At 39.1% G+C, this 25,405-nt stretch overlaps 1 protein-coding gene across 1 annotated transcript in view; it reads right to left on the minus strand.

Moving 5' to 3' along the window:
• necab3 (N-terminal EF-hand calcium binding protein 3) overlaps positions 1 to 25,405 on the minus strand; it is a 52,328-nt gene that overhangs the window by 14,420 nt on the left and 12,503 nt on the right. The window contains exons 3-8 of the mRNA XM_030051981.1: positions 16,776 to 16,884; positions 14,066 to 14,091; positions 12,286 to 12,383; positions 9,841 to 9,977; positions 4,396 to 4,517; positions 2,916 to 2,995 (exon numbers count right to left, since the gene is read on the minus strand). Of these exons, the coding sequence (XP_029907841.1) occupies positions 2,916 to 2,995; positions 4,396 to 4,517; positions 9,841 to 9,977; positions 12,286 to 12,383; positions 14,066 to 14,091; positions 16,776 to 16,884 (572 nt within the window). The remainder of the gene's footprint in view (positions 1 to 2,915; positions 2,996 to 4,395; positions 4,518 to 9,840; positions 9,978 to 12,285; positions 12,384 to 14,065; positions 14,092 to 16,775; positions 16,885 to 25,405) is intronic.

Below are 25,405 nucleotides of genomic sequence, written 5' to 3' on the forward strand. Positions count from 1 at the left end.
GAGATTAGTGATGCGCAGAGCCATCTGTCTGGAAAGAGCTGAATCACTCAAATGAACAAAGTCCCAGTAGTTCCAATAAAAATGGGCTTAAAAACACTTTCAGGCTCTCCAGTGCTGCACATTTTATCCTCATTTTATCCACACAAGCTTTAGGGAGGCTCAGAGCCCATGCTGGTGCTCTCATGGTTTTATAAATCACTGACCAGTTATCTCTGTTATGCTATTAGCCATTTGTCCTTACCCTGCAACTGGTACTTTTGCCATAAATTAATTAAAAAAAAAAATTGTTATGCTCAGCACGTTCTAGCACATACTCTTTATTTCCGTCTTTTGTGTGACGAATGAGGCTTTGCGGTGAATGCAAAGCCAAGGAATCGTTTTTGTTAATGTTTACTGGAACAGCACTGGGGATTTCATTAACATGTGGATAACAGTTGAACATTGCAAACATGAATATGAAACTATGAGACGTCCACCACATCTTTCAAATAAAAAAGTGTCATGATTCTGTAGTAGAAAGTGTTCATTATGCCAGGTTACATGATGAAGCAAGACAGCGGAAACAGTTTGAGCGCTGATGCAACGTACAGGATGGGTCATTTGCATTTGTGTCGAGAAAGAGAACAGAAATGGGATAAATACATGGGTAAATTGGCTGAATAAATGGATGGCAGCTCTTGCTATGGTGTTGCACCACTCTTTTATCCACCGCTGTTTTAGAGCTGCACATGTAATAGGAAAGCAAAGGCATGATGGGGTCAACTGACATTCAAGAGTCAATTATAGTTACACTGTGGGAAGTAAATTGAAATTGTATTTTTGAAGAAAAAAACATACCCAGAAGAACATATAATACATCAGATGAATGATTTGATTTTTCTGACCCTATCTATCTTTTGTAGCCCAGTTGCCAGAAAAAAAAATGTTGGCATTTTACCTTTCTGCAATATGTTGAAATGTCACATTTTCAAGTTTTGTGACAAAGTATAAAGAGAGAAAAAAATGCCACTTCAGGAAATAGGTCAGGCGGTACAATCAACAGGCTTTGCTTCTGCAGAACAGGGTTTGAGTCCTGGATCAACAGCCATGATTTTATGATAATGTTTTATGTTAACCTGATGTTTCATGATGTTAACCATGACCCTTTCCTAACCTTAACCATGACCTTTTCTTGGCCATAACCAAGTAGTTTTGGTGGCTATCAAACTAAACAAAGCAAACAGAGGTGGATAAAGTAGCTAGAAGCTAACATCAGCCAGTGTTTACGCATGCATGAATGTTAACAGTCATGTGACACTGACACAGGCTCCACCATATTGACTATTAGTCTGAATGTTGATCTTGAATGTTGATGACATTTCAACATAGGCTATTTGTTGGTTTGCAGGAACATCAAGTGGCAATCCTGCATTCTGGTGACTGGGTTGTCTTTTGTTATGTATCTATACTGTGTATCTATAGAAACAGATGACAGAGGCGTGATGCCATGAATAATGGACGACAGTATACTGAACGCAAGTGTGTGCATGTGAGAGAATGTATCACATGCGAATGCTCACATGTGAATGAATGCTCACATGTGCATGTGCGTGTGTGTGTGTGTGTGTGTGTGTGTGTGTGTGTGTGTGTGTGTGTGTGTAGTGGGGTTGAGGCGTGTCGATGGATATTGCACTTCAGAACATGCTCCAGGTTATGAATTGCTTTGATATTGCACACGAACCCCCCACAGGTTGACAAACTGAGAAATGGAGAAAAGCAAATGCAGGAAATACTGGAAAGAAAGAAAGAAAGAAAGAAAGAAAGAAAGAAAGAAAGACTGTAAAGGGGCCAAAGACCGAACAGCTTCAAGACACATGAATGCCACGAGTTAATAAAGAAGAAGGGTGAGGAGCGCAAGAATGAGATAGAGCAGAAGAGAGGGCAGGAGAGCGTGAAAGAGAGTGGCTTCAGGACGTGGCAGTGAGAACGGGTCACAGAAAATAGAATGAGAGGTGAGTGAGAGAGGAGAGGAACCTGCTCAAATGGCGAGAGATGGATGTGCACTGTGTTCCTGTCATGTTCTCAGAATTGAACGCCTTTTAGAAATGCATTGTGCTTGTGTACTCATTCTTTGTCCCTTTTTTGATCAAATTAATGTGAATTATAATAGTCTCAAACTTATTTTTTTTTGTCAGTGTTAAATTGCATAGAGACATGAAACATGTTACATTACACAACACACACATTTTTATCTATCTACATTACTGCAGGTACACATTAGGACCATTCAAGGACATTTATCCAAAATTTTCACACCATTTCTGAAACCATGCAATCAGTTTAGTCTAATGTGACTGTTGAAGCATTCCCAGACACTAATAAAAACTAAATCTAATAAGAGGCAAAATCATGAAAGCACAACACCATACCGACATTTGATCCTGGAGAGAAATGTGGTAAATCACACTATGAAGTACACAAAGTAAAGAAAGATTACTCTTTTATTCCCCCCTTGCTGACGGACTGTTCATTGTAAATGGCTCCAGAATTTGACAATGATCCAGTTTCAGTGTTTATAGAGATCCTACAAAATGTGTTATAGATGTGATTTCAAATACAGAGGAGTTGAATACTTTGGAAGAGGAGTATTTAAAATTGCAGTGGGCCGACTGAAATAAGGAAAGACACAACTGGTAAAAAATATGGAATCAGCGTGTAATTTGTTGAGTCTATGTGGTTCTAATCATCAATCTGACTCATAAATTACGTCCTTACCCTATATTTTTTGTCAGTTGAGCCTAAAGCGACCTTATTTGAAGAATGTAAAAGTAAACATAGCAACTTTAAAAATTACCCTTGTAATTCAGTTTCAATTTCAGTAATAGTCACATCAGTCTGCATCATAATACGCTGCAGGTTCAAGAAATGTTGAATACCTGACACTCCAGCTTGTCCAGAAGTTGCTGCAGCCGGTTGATTTGAGAGCACCAGTTCTCACTGTTTTCAGTGCTCACACCTGCAAACAACACAGTAACAAATAATCAGAATAGGCAACAGAATGTCGGTGTCTGTTCCATTGATTAATGTAAGGACATGCAGTATAGGCCCAGCTTTTGATGGAATACACTCTTGTTTGTTTGCGTGTCACACTTCTGGGGCAATTATTGTATCTGCTATTTAGGCTGCACAAAGCCCCAATAGTCCTACATAATGGAAATATAATATGCACTCATTTACCATGAAATAAAACACAATTATAAAGAAGAAGAAGAAGAAGAAAAACATCAACTGCCTTGAGGTTTGTAAAAGAGTAAACATTCAGCTTTAGTCAATAAAAATCCCAATAGTTACTGAATATAAACAGACATTATATAACAAATACAATAAATAAATAAAAAAAAAAAATCAGCTTCACATGGCTGACTGTATAACAAGACATCCAGACTATTGTTACCAGTTAATAGGCATGTTCTTTAAATTATAATGAAAACCATGGTCCACTCTATTTCATTGTGGAATCATCAATATCTGGTATCAATATTTGTCGAGGAGCAGCTAAATGAGGCTCAACGTGAAGTAATTGCCTTAGAAAATGTCAATATGACCTGAGTAGGTGAAAAAAGCCCTCAGAGCAAACTTACTGCCAGCCTTAATTATGCACAATGCCAAAGACAGTGACAGGAAACATCCATGTATAGAACACTGCACACAGTTCTCCAATGTGTGCGTGACTGTAGAAAGACTGAGGCTTTAAATCACATCTCATTACTGATATTTTCTGAGGGCGATGTATACATGATTATCCTGTCTCTTGTGTGTGTTTATTTGTCAGACTGCCATGCCTTCCGAACTGAAATGATGGTCTGAAAAATGATTAGACTAGACTGGACACAAACAAACACACATGCATGCATACAATCCAAAGTCATATCCATATCCATCAAAACATATATTACGCAACAACGATCCGTCACTACGCGTGTGTATACTACTATTGCTGTGCTGTGTGTTTAATTTAAAGATACAAATGCGCAATTCTTGCAGTTTCTCACTTTCCACCTTAGCATGGGCATCCTTATTATTTTTCATTCGCTTAATAAGGGGGACAAGGCAAAAAGTGAGGGACTTGGTGTGCATATGAAAGTGTGTGAGTGAGGAAGAGAGTTAAAATGAGGAAGGGTGAATGAGGGAGAGACCTCTGTGGTTGTGTTTGTTGCTGTTGTTGAACTGGGCAGCTCATTTGCAAATACACCGAAGTGTGTGCATGTGTGTATCAGGGCATTTCTGAAAAAGAACTTTCCCTATATATATATATTTCTCTGTAAATTCATATTTATTTATTTGTTGCCATGCATCTAGGCAGTGGTTTAACATTTCTGCATAATATTACACGTTACTGGATGATATTCACATTACCTGTGGTCAGGATGCCGGAGTAAGGATCTGATGGGGACAGACACAGGTTGTTATGGACCCTGCGGCCGCACCGCCTGCCATTCCTCTGTACTGCTGTCAGCTCTGGTGCCTTTACCTCTCTCCTGCCGTGCCCCAGGGAAAGAAAGAAATGTCAGAAAGAAAGAAAGCAACTGTCAGAGGGGTGTAAAAAAAAATGAAGACACGGCAGACAGGCAGTAGTCACAGGGGGACGTGAGGAAGAGGAAATTATCATAAAACTGGATAGGAGAGAGAGAAGGTAGAGAGGACAAAAGCAAGAGCAAGAAAAAAGAAAGGAGAGCGGAGGAAGAAGAGATGCATTAATTGATTTAAATGAGAAACTGAGACAGCAACAGATGAATGGCTGAGGAGAGAGAGTGTGGTAAGTGTGCAGTCGAGGCTGCAGAGACATCAGAACACCAGAGATAAACAGTAAGTGTCCAGAAGAGGGGTGAAAACATTTAGCGAGAGGCTCCTCGAGGCACAGCACTCCTAATTACCCCCACAGGCTAGGTATTAAGGAGGACTAACCCTCGCTTACACCAATAACACACACACACACACACACACACACACACACTCACACACGTACACACATCAGTGGTGGAGGACAAAGTGTTCTCTTTCAGTAAATGCACTGTGTCAAGGGCAGGAGTGTCTGACACTGTCTTGAGAGTGTGTGTGCGTGCATACAATCGTCTCACTTTTCTGCCTCTCTCTCTTTGTGAGTGTGTCTGTGCACACACCTTTCTTCTTGGAGGTGTGTGACCCTCTCTCCTTTTGTTGTGCCTTTTGTGTGTGTGCACATTATTATATGCATGTGCAGCCTCACGCTGACACACAGGGGGAGCGGTATTGCTCGGAGGTTCTCACACTGAGACCTGCCTGGAGCCCAAAGGCCAATGCAACAGCCATAAATCCACAGGGGAGCAAGGGAGAGAGAAATAAGCTGTTTGTGGCCGACTCAACCTCTCTAATTTCCCCCCCCCTGAGCTCACACACACAATTTGTCCTGCTATCTCTTACAAAATCTATATCTGCTTCTCTGTCGGAGAACAATCCAAAAAAGCTCCCCACCATCTCAGTCTGTACACATGTTCCTGTCTCTCCGGCGTTCTGCCTCACACTCACTGTCTCGCTGTCATTCATTCACCTTTTCTATTCAAGTTTCTTTGCTTCTCTATTTCTCCATGACTCACCTTCTCTCTATTTCAATGACACCCTTATCAGCCTGCCTCTCTGACCCTTTCAATAATTCACCTTAGCTATAATCACTCCATTATATCCAGTAATACCAGGGTTGCACCCAGAGGTGAGAGGGGGTAGGAGCTGGAGATCCGTCGAGCACTGACACATGCTGTGCAGCTGACGAGCCATCTAAAAGCTGCGCTGACATATGGCAGAACAGGGAGGAAATCACCTCATCCTTTGAATTTGGAAGAGTCAATTCAATTAAACGGCGGCAAAGCCAGCATAACATGCTAATCCACTTAAAAACTTGTCTCTTGTTTCTTTAGTCTTGCGTGATGGACTGCTGGCAAGGTAAACCGTCTGATCAGTGACACTCCTTGATGGACTGTGCTGCCGAGCATCTGCGGGATAGCATTAATCATATGAGGAGTGGTGCTGCAAAACAATGTGGGAGCAAAGATGCTGAAGTCTGCGAAAAAAAAAAGGGAGATTTTTGTGCAGTAAATGATTTAAAAAATAATTGTACTGCCATTGCATAAAGTGGCTCATTTACTCACAGGCTTACCAAATCCCTAATTGGGGCCAGTTAGATAGAGCTGTTTTGATTTTATGATTCCCATTTGGATTTTGTGGCGCATTATGCTTTTTGAATTTTAAGCAGTTTGCCCATTAGTGATGACATTGTTTAAGCAACAGTAGACACAGCTGCAACACTGAAGCGCTTGTCAAAGCTTTGTGCTAAAAAGCATACCTTGGAAAAAAAGGTATACTTTTCAGGGAGTAGCACTGATCAATTGTGTTTTCTGTATTTGCTGTAGCTTCAGACCAAGGCCTCACTGACGACACTTTTCCAATTTATAGCAGAACTGACGGTGGAGTGATGGTCTGGTGCTCTGCAGCCTTGATGGCACACAACAGTAAATACTGTGGTATAGCACAGTATGACACTGTATAGTCAATTATTGTAAAGAATATTATTAAACAACATAGTAATGATGTAGCCAATTGTTGCAATGTGGCCAATGTTTGGCTGTACAAAATAAATGCTTACAAGGCACATTTTCATTTTGGAGATTCATTTCAGGTGCAGTAATACAAGAAACTGGTGGTTCTTGCCAGTCTAGTTTTCAAACAATTAAAGGGGCACTACTGTTGAAGGTCGCCTGGAGTAAGGATGATGTAACAATACATTATGTAATAACATATTGTAATAATCTTTCAAAATGAAATACATTTTCCCTGATTTTCAAATATCACCTGCATTTTGTTATAAAAGCCTCGAACACAAACTGTACTAAATTCTTCTGCATTTTGTAATAACTCACTATGGCTGTTACTGCATAGGCTAATGTGGTAGTTATTCTCTTTTTTTTTGTTTTTGACAAATATGTAATCATTCAGTGCATTATGTAATAACATGCCACAGTGTCTGTCTTCATCTACATCAAGTACCTCCTCTTATTTTTTACTTAAATGACACTGCACTAGACTTCAGTATTATTCTAAAACAAGCTGCATTCCTCACTTTTTTAGTATCCAACTGCAACTCGCTGACTCCAAAACAGACCAGTCCAAGACACAAACTTCAAAAATGTCAAAAAGTTATTTTCACCAACCCTACCTGCAAAAAATGCACTCGAGAAAAAAAGGAGCTCCATCAAAAGCAAAGTCAAGAACATTAGAGTATATTTAAAAGTATTTCAACTGTATTTGGGCTGTATGTAAGTTATTGAGAATATTAAGTTGAGTATTAAACTGTCATTAACTTCATTTTTTTTGTATTTCTTATGTATGTGAGAGTAAAACATATATCTATTGTATGTGATTATGAAAATATACATATGTACTGTGAGAGTGAACACACGTGCATGTTAAGAAAAATGGTATCTGTGAGTGTAAATATTTATGTGAGTAAACTAGGGTTGGGAATCTCTGGCATGAGGCCGATTCGATACATATCTAGATACACGGGTTACGATTCGATTCAGAAACGATATATTTTTAATAGAGAACGATTCGGTACGATTCGATACAGTTTAAGAACGATACGATTTGATACGGTTTAAGAACAATACGATTTGATACGGTTTAAGAACAATACGATTCGATACGGTTTAAGAACAATACGATTCGATACAACCCTAAAAGCAATTTAACAATATGTTAAATTATTATTTGTTTTAAAAATGTAAATTACTTATCAAACAGACCTAACAATTCAACAATGAATGAGCAGGAGCATTCCTGTGATAACATAGATTGAATATGAAAAATAAGCCAAAGTGATACCTCTTCTCTGAATAGACAAGCTAAGCCAGTGTGCTGCTGTTAGCCAGTGAAACTACAGCAGAGTGGCACCTCTTCGCTTTATTACACAATCTATGTCAGTGCGCTCCTGTAGCCTGGAAAGTTTCTCTGCCTTTTGGACTCGTACGGTGCCGGTGCAAATTTTTTTCTTGGTGGTGCAGGTGCAGGTGAAACCACTGGAGGGGCTGTGCCACCCAGATTTGACCTCACAGGGCGCCAACCAGCTCCGCGCTGCGCCCTTCTCGGCGCGGACCGGTGCGCATTAACATTACGGAGCATGCGGGAGAGTCCTTTCGTGAGCTCTCGCGTTGTTTAGAGATGAAAACTGTAAAGCCTCAGGCAACCGATTCATAGTCTCGCAATATCCGATCCACAACTCTACAATCGATTCATCTAAGGATTCATGGCGGATTTCGTATCGATTGAGGAGTCTGCTACCGATACAGCCGTATCTCTCGCCCGTAAAATCGGTTATCCGGTCGCGTCGGTGTATTGTACCCAACCCTAGAGTAAACCACATGTGTGAGAAAGTGAGAATATATTTATGCATGAGTATTTGTGACAGGGACATAATGAATTACAGTCTACATCATCCCATATAACAGCACAGCACAGGCTCTACAGTGTCTTCATAATATACAATGTCATCAAGCATCGATGATGGACTCTCAACAGTTGTATTATTTCTATTTCTTTCTTTTTTCATCAATATAGTAGGGCTCTACCTGACTGACAATTTTCAGTCAAATCCAATTTGACTCTTCAGTGGGGTGAGTAGACAGCTGCATAAAGATTTTAATTGCTGGCGAATTTTAAAGAGCCCACCATGCAGAATAATGAGGCAGCACACAGCTATTACTGGCTAGATGGAAGCTCTAAAAACCTATATGCACTTTTTAATTTTTTTTTTTTTTTTTTAAAGAAAATATAAGCTTTTTATTTATTAAACAGCTTAGATCTAAAGAGGAATAAATTCAGAGCTCCTTTAAGCATTTTCCCAGTTTTTTTTCTTACAGCAGCAGCATGATATGGGGGCAGCTCTACAATATAGTGCTTTAAATAAAGAAATTGCCAGCGTAAAGAGGCATTGAGAAGAAAGCTCAGTCAAGTCAGTGGGGGAAAAGAGATGAGCCTTAAAAGATAATGCCAGTATAATATCATTTTTTTTCTCTCCTATCACCATAATGCCTGTGAAAAGTCTAAACCCACTGTTATATTTTCCAGATTCAGAGGAGTCTACTGTCTGCTCTCTTGCAGATTTGTCCTACACCCTGGAAGTCATCGGCTTCCACTGATGTAAAAAATCCATTATAAACAGTTTGCAGAGACATACTGTTGCCTTGACTAATATAATTCATCATTTTAAATTGTATGATTAATGCATTTTTCCCCCTATTTCCATTTTCAATTACTGGGCTCTGTTACTTCCCTCTGATGGAAGAGGGGAGGTCAGATGAAACCTCAAGCAGCCCGGGACACAGTGATCTCTCCACATTCAGTTCTGGAGTAATGGGAAAACATTTTACTGGACTGCAGTGTTCAAATTCGTATTAAGGAAAAGAATCCAATTATAGTGTTAGTTAAAATGATACATTGCATTTGTCCATACAGGGTCATGTCTCTGAAAACTGTTACAATGTAACAACTGTAACAACTGTAACAATAGGAGCCTGTAACTTTGGGAAGGTGTGAAGCAAACCTGCAAAAAAAACCAAACAAACAAAAACAAACAAACAAACAAAAAAAACAGACAGAAGCAGTTTCTGACTGCATCGCATAAATTAGTCAGTACTCGCACAACGCTCGCACACACACAGTTCACAAAAGGCAGCAAGTGAAGCCCTTTTTCCTCACTTTCTTTGAGTCAGAAAAATGTGGAGAGGCTGGTTTAGCATGTGTTATGTGACAGAGTAATGATGCAGCACTAACGGGGCAGGACTGCTTTGCTCCTCCACAGCGTCCATGGCGCACTGAAGGGACCGCTGGAGGGACTGCAGCTGAGAGGAGGTCTCTCTCAGCATGAAGCGGGTGACAAACTGGCCCAGCACACTGGAGCCTTGGTACTCCTGTGAAAGAGAGACAGAGAAAGAGAGAGAGAGAAAGAGAGAGAGAGAACACTAACTGGAGGACCAACAGTAAGGAAATGAGCAATGATCTGATAGCTACTCGACGACAAGCTCTTGTGATATGTGTGACAGCTGCAAGTACATGGGATAATTAATTCTCTCCACACGTACATTATTCAGTAGCACAAGCCCAAATTCCAAGGTGGGAAGACTTTAATAGGAGATATAATAGCTGCTCGACTCCCCAAACACAAATATGATTAAGCATTCTCAGAGGAGCCTCATCTCCACAAACATGCTAATGAAGCAACCGAGCAGCAGCGCTTTGTCAAAACCCGTAATGACGAGTAGATGCTACTCGAAGGCATCATGGGATTAGCAGTCCAGAACATTCTGTGACAGACCACATCTGTTAACTGGCGACTGCACGACCCTCTGTGGATTTCCTCATTTTGACAGAGCAAAGGAGAGCTGGAGCGGAAGAACAAGGTGCTCTAATTAAGACAAGAAGCATGATTATTCAGCGGACATCTCTTCTGCTGTTGGTTTCCAGTTCTATAACAATATACATCCCTGATTACAGACTGCTGTTTTCTGACAAAGCTTTGGTGGATGACCTTCATCTCTCATCTGCTGCAATTAAAATGTACAATGACAGAGGAGGAAAATGTCTAAAAGATGGCTGTATGCTAGTCTTTGAAGTTCTAGTTAAATGCAATTGGAAAATCTAGAATTGCAGGTGAATATTTCCCTGTGGCACATTACGACAGGACTCAGATGGTGTCAACATCCAGAGGTAAAAGTTCTTTTACATTAGGCTGTAAACACACCAAGCAATTTTTGATTCAATTGCCACCTGTTTTTTTTTTTTTTTTTTTTTTTTTTAATGGAACCCTATGAAAATGCTTTTAGATGCTGAAAACAGCTGAACTTTTTCAGAGTAGGCACTATATATTTATTTCAACCAGTCAGTCACTAATGTATGAGAGAGCAAGATCGAGATGGAGCAGAAAATACTCAACTTATGTTAGTAGGTGATAACACAACTTGTATGACATGTCCCCACTAAAAGCCACTACATCACTGGCCACAAAGAGAGGGTATGTTACCAGGACTGGGAGATTGTTGGGAATATCTAGTGTTTCAATAAAAGTGTGTTGTTTGGCTCAGTAGAAATGTCAGCGTTTAATGATAATTGATAACATTACTTCAGCCTTTGGTGTCCGCCTCAAAAATCACCACTCAGTCTAGCAGGGACTGCCCATTGCTCTGGAGGCTCATTATTCTGAAACTCCAATAGTCTGAAAAATGTCCCATTGGATTGAAAGCCCAACAGTATGATGGGCCCTTATCCCGAAAACAAATGCCCATTATTCTGAAACCCCAACAAAAAAGTTCACTCTGTAAATCTGGCTAAGTTAAGGCTGGGGTTTCCTCAGGTTAAGGTTGGGGTGAACAGGGGTGGATGCAGGTCTTGGCAGTGATGCAAAACTCAACTTAACAGTCACTGAACTCCGACAACTCCAGAGTGTGTATTTTCGGAGCAATGTGCGTTTGTTTTCAGGATGATGGGCTCTTGGACTAATGGGCTTTTTGTCCAGTGGGACATTTTTTTAGACTATTGGGAATTTGGAATAATGGGCTGTGGGACCAATGGCATAGCACCGACCTAGCAATCTCTTCCTCCATGTGTTTAGCAGTGTTAACCAAAAATGGAAACAACCACTAAAAGAAAAATCAGCTGAGCTAAGGATACAATGCATGGACCATGTAACTCAAGAAACAAAAAACAAACCAAAAAAATTGTGTTCACACCCTTAAGCAATAAAAATCAAAGAAAATCATCGTAAATATCTATTATATTGGGCCAATTCCAACAGACTTTAGTAATACCAGTCTGTGGCATGTTACAATCTATGGCAAAAAGAGCATAAAATTATGGTAAATAGCAGAAAAGTGCATGGTCAAAGTGCACCACACCACTATTGTTTGCTTGACTTATCATTCGTAATGAGACTCGATGCAGCATTGACTCCATCTGTGCAGGGGAGTGTTTCCTCTTATCGGCATGAATCAGCAGTAAACACATTTGTAGCACCAGCTCTTGTATGTGTGTGTGTGTGTATGTGTGTGTCTGTATTCATTTATACACTTTTTCAAGCACCTTTTTGTTTTCACTCAGCATGGGTTGTTATGTGATCAAAGATATTGGCGAAGACAGACTGAATTACGGGGGATTCACAGAAAACTAAAAAAAAAGAATATCGATCCATTATATAAGTCATTATGCATTCTGTTGAAAGCTTACCTCTTTAGTTTTATCCATTGCCTTTAAAATGGCAACATTCAGGCTCTCCAGAGCTGAAAGGACATTCAGATACTCCCCCAGGTGCTGGGAAAAATAATCTGATGGGATGACAGAAGACAAGTTGCTACTGAGATTATTGTAACAACATCAGAACAATTTAAAACTTTAAACATCTTTGATTCTTGCAACCTTAAACCTTTAAAAACTTGGTGACAATCATTTTTAAATGTAGACACAAAGACATGACATTTTTTTCCATGAAAATGGAAAAAAATAGGAACCTCTCCATCTTTAAAATGTCTTCTTTTTTTTTTTTTTTAAATCTTCCTGACAAAATCCTCTGACAAAACAAACAAACAAACAAACACACAAACAAACACACAAACAAAAAACTTGTGAAACATGCCATCTTCGGAAGACTTGGAGACACCTTAGTGACATCCCCAAATATATCGATGCTCCTTCAAAACTTTTATTTTAAGCCTGATCGCCCAAATGAAATGAGAACTGAGTCTAAAAATGGCAATATGTGCTGAAATCCTTTAGCCTCACAAACGGATTATGTGACAGAGACGAACAGAAACAGGCAGTGGTCTGACATTGAAGTAGGTCTGACAGAGTGTAAGGGCATTGTGGCGGATGACAAGTTTTTTTTTTTTGTTGTTGTTGTAAAAAATATAAAACATTTCAATTTTTAGTTTTTTTTTTTTTTAAACTCTACCTTAAAAAAACCTTACCCTTCACTTTAGTCTGCTGCCTAACCTTAAACAAAGTTTAACATGACCCTAACCAAATTAGAGAACTGTTGCAAAATCCACAATGTTACACAAGATGTAATCAATGTTTCAGTGTTAAGCAGTGTTCACACTTAAAAATAATTGACCGTGGTGCCTACCCCATTCCTATAATGATCTCCTTTTCCATCACTGAGCGATCATATGCGTTAATCAGACATGGATAATGCTGCACGAATGGTGGTGAGAACATTTGTGGGTTTATTAACTATTATTGATCTGGAAAGAACTGGCAACCATTTTGCTCTGTTGTTTGGAAAAAATGTGGATGATGCGGTGTCGTGCTGGTTGTCTGAAACCAAAAATGTCTGCCAAGCTTCTACTGCCAAGACAGTGAGTGGTTAACAACCAAAAATATTTTTAGATTTTTTTTTTTTTTTTTTTTTTTTTACCCAGCAACAATCCCGTAACCCTTGTTTGTAAAGCTGGACCCTCATCACTGCCTTGAGGCAAAGCATGACTGATGACTGGTCAGTGAGCTAAATCCAACATGAAAGAGGCCTTCAGTGATGGAAGGCAGTCAACTTCCCATTGACGTCAGATGGAAGAGATGCCATTGCCATTCAATAAATTATGCAGAGGTTTTATTCTGGGTGCTGTCTGTATTTACAGGTCTCTGTCCTATTTCTTCACTATATCCAGGCCATCTGACACCCACTTATATATTAAGATGAATTTTAAAAATAGGGCAACAAGTCTGTGCCAAAGTGTGTATATTCCTTTTCAATGATGAAACACAGCACCATTAAAAATGGACAGTGGTGGTCATGGTTGTAGCATTGCTCTTAATTGAGGTGATAAGGATGATATTTTACACCCTTGAACTCAAAGAATGTAAAAGAATTTCTGTTTTTCATGCTATAATTACAAAAGAAAATATATGGATCCACTGACAAGACAGAAAGCATTTATGTTACTGAATTTTAAAACTGCAATAATAGAGAAATGTCGGGAGTGACACTCACACTCTGCACTCTCACACTCACCTGATAGCTTGTCAGTGTCTAGATTGCTGCAGGTCAGAGCAGAAGAAGAGATAAGTGGGAAAGCAAATGTGAAAAATAATTATCAAGGAACATTCAAGTTGCCGCTCTGTTCATTTGTGCTGGGGAGGCAGTGTCGTTGAGAATTGCCCAGTGTTAGCCTCACGGAAATATGCCCATAAAAATGCTAAAATATTACACTTAGCAAATGAATAAACTCAGCCAGAGTTGCATAATCAGGACTGATTACAACACTTTCCTCCTCAGCATTTACACGAACTCATGTTTTGTTGTTTTCCACTGAAATGGCAGTTCTGTAATTAACCAGCCCACATGAACGATATAGCTTGCTCATGAATGCATGTCAGCTCCAGAGGCACCTTTTCATTTGAACTTATGTTGGCTTTCTAAACACATACAAATCATGTTTCATACCTAATTGTGTACCAAACACAGCATTGGTGACTACTGTGAAGGCTCAGTTGTTCTCAGTAATTTATGAACTACCATTCCTATATGAGAGTTCCCCTGTTGCTTTAAAGGCATTTTACAGGTCATTTTCACTGTCGGATGAAGGCCACATGTAGAGCTGGTTAATGACTTGTGCTATTAGAAAGCTCACACACCATCAATGGGCCACTGACCCATAGATATTTCAGCACTAATGGGAAATTTCTTCTCAACAATGACTGTAAGACCCTGTGTGTATCTATTGCTGGCTACTATATATTTTTTTTTTTTCCCTGTTACTGACACTTTTTGATTATTTAGACAAAAGAGACTGAGCAGTGCTATCTGGAGAGGAAGTGTTCTCTCAGCTCGAGAGCACAGAACCTGAATGGAGTAGAGCAGTCATCGAACCGTTTGCTGTGGTCATTTGGCTGCTACAAAATAAAATTATGATTGTATGTGTTTGCCACTGTGACGAGTTAGTAGGTCCATAATGTATGTCACACTCGCTTGAGAGATGTGCACATATGTGGCTGCAGCCTGAAAGCAGAAATTAGCAAAATAATTGTGAACATTTCAATCTGTGTCAAGACTGTGCTTCTCCTTATCAGTTCCTTCAGTCAACATCTGCAAAACTAGCAAGCCAATATGTTTTACTTATTATAATTCCTTAAATACCACAAACTGACATAGTTTAGCTGTTTGTTAACTTTCAGTGGCCAACACTGGCTGAAAAGCTCTAACCTCATTGAGCTCCACCTCACCTGAAGTTGTTCAATAAGGATGCTAGCCCGCAACCATGACAACAATACACATAAAAACGGCTGCAACTCCGCCCATCCAGGTATGCTGATTTGAAAAGACCATTGTACTCCATCGAAGTTTTGTGGTTGTGACTTTTAGCATCACCACAGTCAACATTAACATCCACAGTCCTTGAGAGAGGTCTTACAGTCCTTGAATCGCACTGGTAAAAGTCTAAGCCAAATATCTCAAAATAAGTGTTGGATGACGGGTAACAAGAAGATGGATAAAATGGAATTTAAGCCAGACAGTGTGCCCTCTAACTGGCAGCATTATATGTTTTTTCTCCTAAAATTGAAAATAATCTTTGGTGAAGACAAACTGACAGTATCATCTTCTAGGAGGACCTGAGGGTTAAAATTTAAAAAGGTATTTTCATTTCAAAGGAGTCTCAACACATCTACATGTACTTGAGTGTACTGCATGAGTTTGCTGAATGACTTCTGGTGGCGAGGTGTTTGAACAATCACAGCAAATTAATCATTTCACCTGAGCAGCTAGAGGGGACTTCGAAAGCCAGGTGATTCAAGCAAACAAGCCCGGCTCAGATTTCCACTGCTGGTAGATCATAAATGTGTCTACGTTGTGGAAAACAGGTTGGTAAGTGGCCCATGAATATAAATCTCCAATCTGTCAAAAGCAATAAAGCCAGCTGACTTGGGAAAAAGGACGTAACTTTAAATCATTACATATAACCCTGGCGGGTGAGAAATGGTTCAGAAAGAGCACTCTGAATGTGAAAGTGGATCTTCCTGGGGCGGCGGTAGGCTAAATATTCTCCGCAGACCAGCGACTTCAACAATCACCCGAGGCTGATTTCTTTGATTGCGACGTCGGTGTAAGAGTTTTTGAAGTGGTGAAATCTATAGTATTCCATGTCCAAAGGGAGGGAGGAAACATTATTTAGCCTGTTGGAGCTTGATTGCAGAGCTCATTCTTCAAGTCACCCCTTCAGAGTCACCCCTCAAAATGTGTTTTGAGCCAGTAACTGAGGACTCATTTGCGAGGACTCTTCCAATTACCTTGGTAGCTAATTAGGAATGTTCATTTTTGGGACCCAGTTTTGTCCAAAAAGTTACATGACTTTAGAGAACCTAACCAGGAAACATCACATGACTGCACAGAATTCCTCACAGCACGGTTTCCATGGTACTCAACACAACAGCAACACAAAACCATGCCAAATGTCATGCCATGTCACGCCACGCCACGCCACATAATGTATAATGCATAATGTGACGAGTGATGTTAGCTACTTGTCGACAGCTTGCTTGCTGTAACTCTCAGGCATGAGTATTCACAGTTACCAGTACAAAGGATCTGAAGTATCTGCCCCTTTCAAGTGTTTAACCTTGGTTGAGCAGTTATAAAACAAAACACTGAATAGCAACCATTTTCATCATTCAGTCATGAAGGCTGGCATAATCTTAGCAGAGCTTATTTCAGTTAAGGAACATACTTATTCTGCCGTCCATCTATGGAGTAGAAAAGCTCCTGCAGCTCTTCAGTTGTCAGGATGCCGTCTGCAAAGTAAGCATTGAACTCTTCAAATGACAGCTTGCCATCATCTGAAATACAAAGGGGAGCAGGGAAGACATAACTTGTTACAAAGAGATACAGTTTTCACAGCCTAACAGTGCTGGTTTGTCATTTACCTATACTCATAAGAATGAGGAGAATATTCACAAGAAAATAATGAATATGAATGTCGCAGTTTGAACACTGAACAAAATCCACAATAGAAAGACATTCATGACAAAAAGAGAAATAAAAATAAATATAAATGTAACCCTCTCTTTACAACCTTTGATACATTATTTTTCAGATCCGTCTCTGCTCTTTTTCAGTCCATTTTCCCCAGCATTGTTCATGGGTTCCTGCTTTAGCCCAGAGAAAATGAGTCTGTTTTTTCACAATGGAGTATATTTCCACTATAATGTCCGACCACTGTCCTCATCTCAGGGTCACATTTGGACCAGCTCCTCCTGTGTGGGCCATTTTTTTTTTTTTTTTACAATTATCAGGATTTTAAAGAGATAGTTAATATGTAGTGAATTTCTTACACTTCATTTATGTACACTACTAGAGACAATCTTTTAGGTGTGGTTGTTTGTATGCACCTGTCATCACTTGACTCACTTCATTACCCTCTGTTCAAATTCCTTTTTGTAATTTCTGAATTCATATCTGAACAAGTCCCCCTTTTCTAAATTAAATTCCCCAATGAGTCTTTCAAAAGTTTTAAAAGTTTTTTTTTTCCCTGTATGAGTGTACATGTAGCTGTTATTCCTTTTTCTCTCCACCTTACAAATGTGTTATCTGTCTCTCCAGGTTTAAATCCGGGCATCTCAGAGGGCCAAGTCAAAAGTTTACTATCTCCTACCAATTTGTATTCCATGTGTTTGGTGTTTCTTCTACTGTGAAATTTTCTCCTTTTTGGTCTGTATATTCTTGTCCACATAGCCTGGCCTGAGGTTGAGATTGGCCCAGATTTGACTCGACTTGTTTCCATCCAGCTTGGTACTCCAGGGAGCACCAATAGATAACGTATCTCATCTGGGCAGCATACCAGTATTCTCCGAGACGTGGCAGTGCAAAGCCTCCATTTTCCTTGTCAGTTCAGAGTGTCTTAAATTTTACCCTTGGCCTTGCTCCTGAGCACATAAACTGGTAAACATGTCTGACCCATGCTATCAACTGAGATTGCTGTATCCTATTGTTTATTAGATAGGCAATTGTTTAACCTATATATTTTGTTCAATTCCTGAGTGATGAGCACTCCCTGGTATTTTACTGATTTCGCTTTCCATTTCCATTTATATTTCTGCCTGATTGCCTTACTTAGTATGTAGTTAAGAGGGAGTACATGTGTTTTTGAGATGTTCAATTTGTAACCTGACATCTGACCATAATCATAGTTTTGGAAGTGTTGAGTTTTAATTTTGTAACAGCATCATCTGCAAAAAGTCCTATAATATGTTTCTCTTTTGCTAGATTGATTCTTTTCAACTTTAGGTTTTGCCTGATAGCTTGGCTCTGTGAATAGTACAAAAATGGAAAGGCTAAGGCAGCAGCCATGGCAGTTGCCTCTAAACAGCTTAAAACTGCCTGTCAGATGGTCATTGATCTTTATTCTACAGATTCTACAGGTTGGGTCTCTATCAGATTGCATGCACCTACAAAATTAAAACCCAGCCTCTCCAGTACCCTATGCAGAAAAGGCCAGCTAACTCTATCAAATGCCTTTTCTACATCAAGACTGACCAGAGACTTAGATGTTAGATGTTATTCATTAGAGTTTGTCTGATGTTATCCTGTGTTTGTCAACCTTTTAGGAATCCTGGCTGATCTTGATTTATTAAATTTGGCCATGAGCATTCAATCATTTTTGAGATTATAGATGTAAACAATTAATAATTGATGCTCAATATAGAAATTGAACATTGAGATTCAAAATATTCTTTAATTTTACCTTAAGTCAGAATGATTGTTATCATAGCTTCTGTCCATGATAGTGGAGCCACAGCTTTGTTAATTTAAGGAATATTTAAGGAAGATTTAATATCATTTATTTGGAAAACTGTCATTCTTTGGGCTTTTATTTGTTTTCAATTTAGTTATATCTGTTTTTTGTGACGGGGCAGTTGATTCATCATTTTATATTTTTCCTATGGAAGGAAAGGAAGAGTTTTTGAATTTCTTGCAGTTCATAGGTTATTTTATCAGTTCAAAGGTCTCAGATTTGGTGTACTGAATTTATAATTTGTTGTGCACTGAGTCGTCTTGCTAAAAATTTTGTTGCTTCGGACACAATTCCTAAAAGGTTTGTTTTATGAATCTCAGTTTCTTTTCTAATTTGTCATCCAAGATGTTCTCTGTCATTTTTTTTTTTTTACTTCTATTACCTGAGTTAATCAAGTCAATCATTTCCCCTTACCTTTTTGTTGTTGTTTCTCTAGTCCTCTAGTGTTTTTTTTTCTCTCATGCCCCCTCAAGTAAAGTAGTATATAAAACTGAAGAGTTACTAGGTAGTCCCTCATTACTTCATCACTTGAGGAGGCATAAAAGGGTAAGTAACGGTAAGATAATGATGAAATATTGAGGTACTACTCAGTAACTAGTCAGTATTATGCACCACTTTACTTGGGGGTGCACAAAAACAGTAACTTATGTGTAAGTAATTAGTAATGAATGAGTTGTGACCAGTTTTGTGCTCATCAGGAAAGTGGTCAGTATGATGGCTCACAGATATTCATGAACTAATCATTAACTAATGTTTCATTTATAAAGGATTTAAATCTGTTCTCTAGTAGCTCATCAGTATCTACTTGTCCTCTGTTAGGAATTATTAGGGAATTCAGTTCAACAATTATCACATTGTTCCTCATTTGTTTCTCTCTCATTTCTCAGTTAACTAATTATTAACTCATTAACTCACTACTTGACATTTGATTTGATTAGGAGTTATTCAAGAACTACCCTTAAATAATGGTTTATTAGCAGTTATTTAGTTTTAGTTATTTGTTCCTATTTTGTTCCCTGGTAAATTTTGTGTACCTTATTGTAAAATATTACCAATGTGCCACCCTTTGTGTGCTGTTTCTTCTCTGTTAAGGTCTTTGGTGATTCTTTAACCACTTGTCTATCCCTTTCAGTGATAAATGTTGAGTTTTCAAATTATTCAGTGGGTCAGTTGCGATGGGTCTGGGAATGTGGTTTCACAATGTCTGCCTACTCCATCAGCAAAAAGGAAGTCCCTTACTATTATTGATTTTCAAAACAGACATTTCATATAGTTATATTCAGTATATTACAGCACTACACAAAACACTCAGACTTCTAACCTGTGCCCTGTAAGTGCTCTGTAACTCTACTTTCAAATGAGCAATCCACCCAACTCTGCAAAGTAAAATTAGATTATTGCACATACTGTAACTACACCAAAAAATCACCCGGGTCTGCAAAGAGTAGATTGCTCTGAGCACAGTGTACTGTGACAGATGATGCACAGAAAGCAAACAAATCAATAGCAGATAATAAACAGGTTAGTTGTCAAAATTGTGATCTGTGAAGAAGTGTTCCTTCTTAGGCCTACAATCAATCTGTCTGCTGGCTGAAATTACTTGGATTAGTCAGCAGGCTAGTCTGCCAGAGACAGAAAGACAGATATTTTAATCCCCATAAAAGAGTTGAGATCAACAGACTGACTCACAGTTAGATAGGTGTCTATGAATATTATTTCAGAGCTTTGACAGACAGAGAGGCAGTCAGATATTGGCATTGGAGTACACACAAATGACAAAGATGGGCATACATACAAAAGAGGCTATGATTTTGAAGTTTGAGCCAGGCAAACAGATTTTAGAGATCAGAATCAGACACCTAGACTAAGAGAGAAGCCCTGCCATTATTGTGCCCATATGGGAACTATCACCATAATTTGGCTGCAGCTCCAAAATTTCTCTGGGCAGGATAACCACTGTCACTGCTGACAACGGGCAGACTGTCACACTGTCCAAACAGCTCACGAACCTGGGCAACTTAACCCCACTGAACAAAATAATACCCTTGTCTAAACAAAGGCAAGATAAAATGAGGAGCATTTAATATGCCATGGTGTTTCAGTTGGCTGATTCAGCAATGTCAGAGATTCAAGGGTGAGCTTGAAGACCATCTGTTAAGCCGGTGCTCCTTTGACACAGCTCGTCATTATCCCTGATCAGAATGAGTAATGTGATGGCTCAGACCACGTAAGGCCTCGCCGGTTCTGATCCACTCGTCTTTTCTCTTCAAACACTCTTTGTATCTGTCTTATTCTCTGTCTCTGTCTTTTCCTCTTCTTTTTTTGACCTCTTTTGGCAAATTGCTAACAAGCTGCACCAAACTGATAACTGGACCTTAGTCAAATGGTCTGTGATGTAAATAAATAAATAAAAAAAAAACAAAAAAAAAAAAACACAGAAGGTTGTTTCTCTCTCTCCCTTACTGAGAGGGTGATTTCTGCATGATTAAGCGCATTTTTGCCAAGCTGCAGGGTATCTGATTGAGCCCTGCGCCAGTTTTGTCAAATACAGACAGAAAGAAAGAAAAATACATTTAGAAAAAAAAAACAAAGAAAAGTGAAAAATGAGAGATGTGCCACCAGAAAAATCATGAAATAAATAATAATTTAAAAGAAATTCAGATCAAGTTTGATGTCAAGCATGTCTGAAGAAGTTATATTTACGCTGCTTTGTCACAGTTTCACAATATTTTTATGCCTCGGTTCATATAGGTTTTTGTTGTACTTCACTGCCTGCTGTGGGTAGCTTGTGGAGCAGAGACCAAACTGTCCCTCCCACATGTCTCTTTCATTCTATCAAAAGCCTGTGTTTGGAATGCCTCCCATGTTTGGGGTGTCAAATCATCCAGACAGACACCAGTTTTGCTCAGAAGTGACTCTCTGATCGGCTGCTGTCTGTGATGGACTAATGATGACTACTGGGAGGCTTCTGTTATTCACTCTGACAGTTCTGGGTTGAATGTCTTCTTCTCGAAAAGAGGGTCACCGAAAAGAACACATTGGCCAGGGCCTCTATGTACTTTAATTCATCAATTATTACAGAGATTGAGAGGATGGAGAGAAAAGATAGTGAGCAGCTTACGATTGCAAGAAGCTGTTTTCTCAATATAACTTCAATTGCCTTGCTTGGCAGAGAACTACAGTACCCTAAGATGTCCAAAGAGTGGATTTATTAGCTGAAAACAGAATCTTGATACTTTATTTTTTAGCTTCTGTAGAGGCCTTTGTGATTTCTCTTGTATTTTCATTGATTAGGGTGTCTGGAGAACATATTGTTGAAATTTTGTGGAATTGTCTTGCAACAGTTTTTTTCATTATGTTTGCTTCTTGGCAGTAGCTTAAACCTAACTGGCACATGGCAATTCTCCTGCTTTTAATCTCTGGCCCTTGACTGGTGATGCTGTCAGATGGCATCAACAGACGCCAACAAAGATTTCTCAGACCAGGATAATTAGGATAGGCAGACAGAGAGAGAGGAGAGTGGGGGGGTGAGGATTATAGGTGTCAGTCAGCTAACAACTCCTACCTGAGAGTGTCCTCAGTTACATAACGATAGCAAGGTTTGGGAGAGCCTAATTCATACAAGTGACACTTGCACTGCAAAAGCTGTGATTTGGACTGACAGCTTAAACATTTTAAATTCTGGATAGTTGTTAGATTCAAGTTACATTATCAAACCTCTCAAAAGTACTAAGTGCAAATTAAAGTCTTGGTGGTTGACAAGTACTAACTTCTACTTTGTAGGGAAATATCAAATATGTATGTGGAGACTCATGAGCTTGAGATTTCTTAGAATTTTGATAGCATAATGTTGGTTACTATAAATGGTGTTTGGGATTTGAATATATCACCCATTACTGAGATGTAAGAGTTTGAATAAAGTTGGGAATCATTTTCTTCTTGTACAACTCTTGCTGTTGTTGAGTTTGAGTGAGTGAAGTGAGGTTGACGGCATCTGATGGTGGGAAAGACAGAATTGTTGACACTGGAACATAAAATTGAAGTCACTTGGGTCCTCTGCCCAAAACCTTTGGCCTTACAATGTCTGGAAATCCATGTTTCTGGACTCTTTCATGAATCAGTGGTGCACAGTGCAGAGCAGAGTTAAAGGTGTGAGGCAAGACCACATGGGGCACGGTGACGGGCTATTTTCATGCTTAGATGCATGTGGTGCACCTGCATCGCAGTTGGCGATGATGTTGTGTTAGGAGGATTACAGTAATGATGGACCAGGCTTCAGTTGTGACCAATCAAATCATCTCTTTTCCCTCTATTTAGTCTGACAATTTGGTGATAGAGAGAGCTGTTCTGTCTCGAAAGCTTCCCCAAGAGGAAACTGATGTCCTTGTGTGGGAGGAGCAGAATCATCACAAGTGAATATATGGCATCTTAAAAAAGGAGATAATACATTTGCTTAAATGTGCTGCTGTGGTGTGTGTGTGTGTGTGTGTGTGTGTGTGAGAGAGAGAGAGAGAGAGAGAGAGAGGGAGAGACTGCATAACTGATACTGTATCAGTTGTATAGTCATATTTCTTTCATTTGTGCAAAATTTCTAAGATTGATTTCTAAGATTGATTGATGATTAGTGTTACTATTTAAGAACATGGAAACGGTTATATTTGCATTCATTAAATTACTACTGCAATTATTTGCATACCTGAGAAAACACGATCTGTTTGGATTACAGTTATTATACAATGCTGTAGTCAGACGTCTTTGTACCTGAGTTTTGAAAGATCTTAAACAAAGGTCATTATTATTTATACATCATGTCAGTGTTGCTTTTCCTGCAGCATATAGTCCCCCTGAAGGCTAGGCGCTATTTTCACAGATGCAAGATAAAGTTGAAGATCAAATCAATTTTTTTTTCCATCGAGATAGCACACAGTTGAACGCAATGCTGTTCCTCTGGGGGCAAGATGCAAGGCACAACATCCACAGTTCAACTACAGACAAAAATATATACCAAAGTACATAAATAAAGTCGTGACACTGACAACACAGTAAGTCCTTGAGATGTCCATTTGCAGAAAAACAACATAAATAAATAAAACCATAATTGATAAAAGAGGCAATATGATTAACAAGAGCATTATACTGTGAATGCTGATAGATGATGTCCATAGATGATAATTTTGTAATTGTAGTGCTTAATTGAAAGGTTATTGGCTAATGTTGAGCCATTTGAAATTTTCTTCTTCTTTATGTTCAGCAGCGATAATCAACAACATGTCATTATGGTATTCATATCAACAGTTATTAAAGACAGTATTTTCATTAATTGCTTGGAGTTAGACACAAGAAAAACTTGGTGTTGAAACAAGGAATGGGATTCAAATGTTTTTGATTTATTTATTCGTTTTTGCATTGTGGTGCTAGGTGATGGTATAATGATGACTGAGGTTGTGCAAAATCTTTTTTTTTTTTTTTTTTTTTTTTGGCAATGGGATTCTCTGTGGCCAGTGATGTTACTAGTACCTCTTTGTTCCTTTCTCTTTAACTGGGTTTGTGATTTCCTTTTCCATCTTCTTTTGAGGAAGGCCTCCCTCATCTTCTGTATTTTTACTTTCTCTTTAACGCAGCCTCATCATGACTCTTTGTGAGCTTGTTAGTGGATAAGGATGAGTGCTCATTGTTCCCTGTGTTTACTGACAATTCAAGTAAGAAAAATAGACTAACTATCGAACAGGGATGAAAGAGGTGAAAATGAATAGTCAAAGTCTGAATTCTAAAAAGCTTCACAGTATAAGTAAGTCTTTTTTTTAGATAAGTTTTTGGCATTTCTGCTTTATTTGACAGTGACAGTAGAGAGAGACGGGATAGACGGGAGAGAGTGTGGATGACATGAAGCAAATGGCAATGGTTTGGCTTAGAATCGAGCCACCTTAAGGACTAAGCCTTGATACGTGGTACCAGGTGAGCCACTGAGGTGTAAAAAGTACGTTTTAATCAGAAATTTATAAGAACATACTGACTGATGGAGTTTCTCGGACAGTTTGTTCCAAAGTTGCAAATGTGCTGGCCTGGCTCTACTTGGTTTGACTTGACACATGGATTTGCATTTCAGCTGGGAGCTGCATTTACAACAGGGCTACCCACTTGAGGGTGTGTTTTTAACCAATGGCGAAGCCCTGCTGGTTGCTTGTTGGTATGCTGACTATGTTTTTTCCCTTTCCTCCCAGCTCCTCACAAGATTTTTATTTTCAAAAAAAATCAGACAACTCAAAATGTCTGCCTCAAATGAACAATATTAGTGTAACTAAGAGATTCGCTGGGAAAAAAAAAGAAGTAATTTTTAAATGGATAGACTGTCTACTACGATACAACTTTGACTTTGAATGTCACTATAGACGCTTCCTGCGTGTAAGAGGTTGTGTTTCAGAACTGTTCAATTTCTCTTTGACCAATGATTGACAAGACGGTCGATCTTGGGCACGGCTCAGCACACCTCGGGGTGGTTAAACTGGTGATGGAAATAAAATCTGATTGACTGTCAGTGCTACCGGGTTCATTTTCTTATATTGCTA

Source organism: Myripristis murdjan, chromosome 5 (assembly GCF_902150065.1).
Source record: "Myripristis murdjan chromosome 5, fMyrMur1.1, whole genome shotgun sequence".
NCBI classification, from domain to species: domain Eukaryota; kingdom Metazoa; phylum Chordata; class Actinopteri; order Holocentriformes; family Holocentridae; genus Myripristis; species Myripristis murdjan.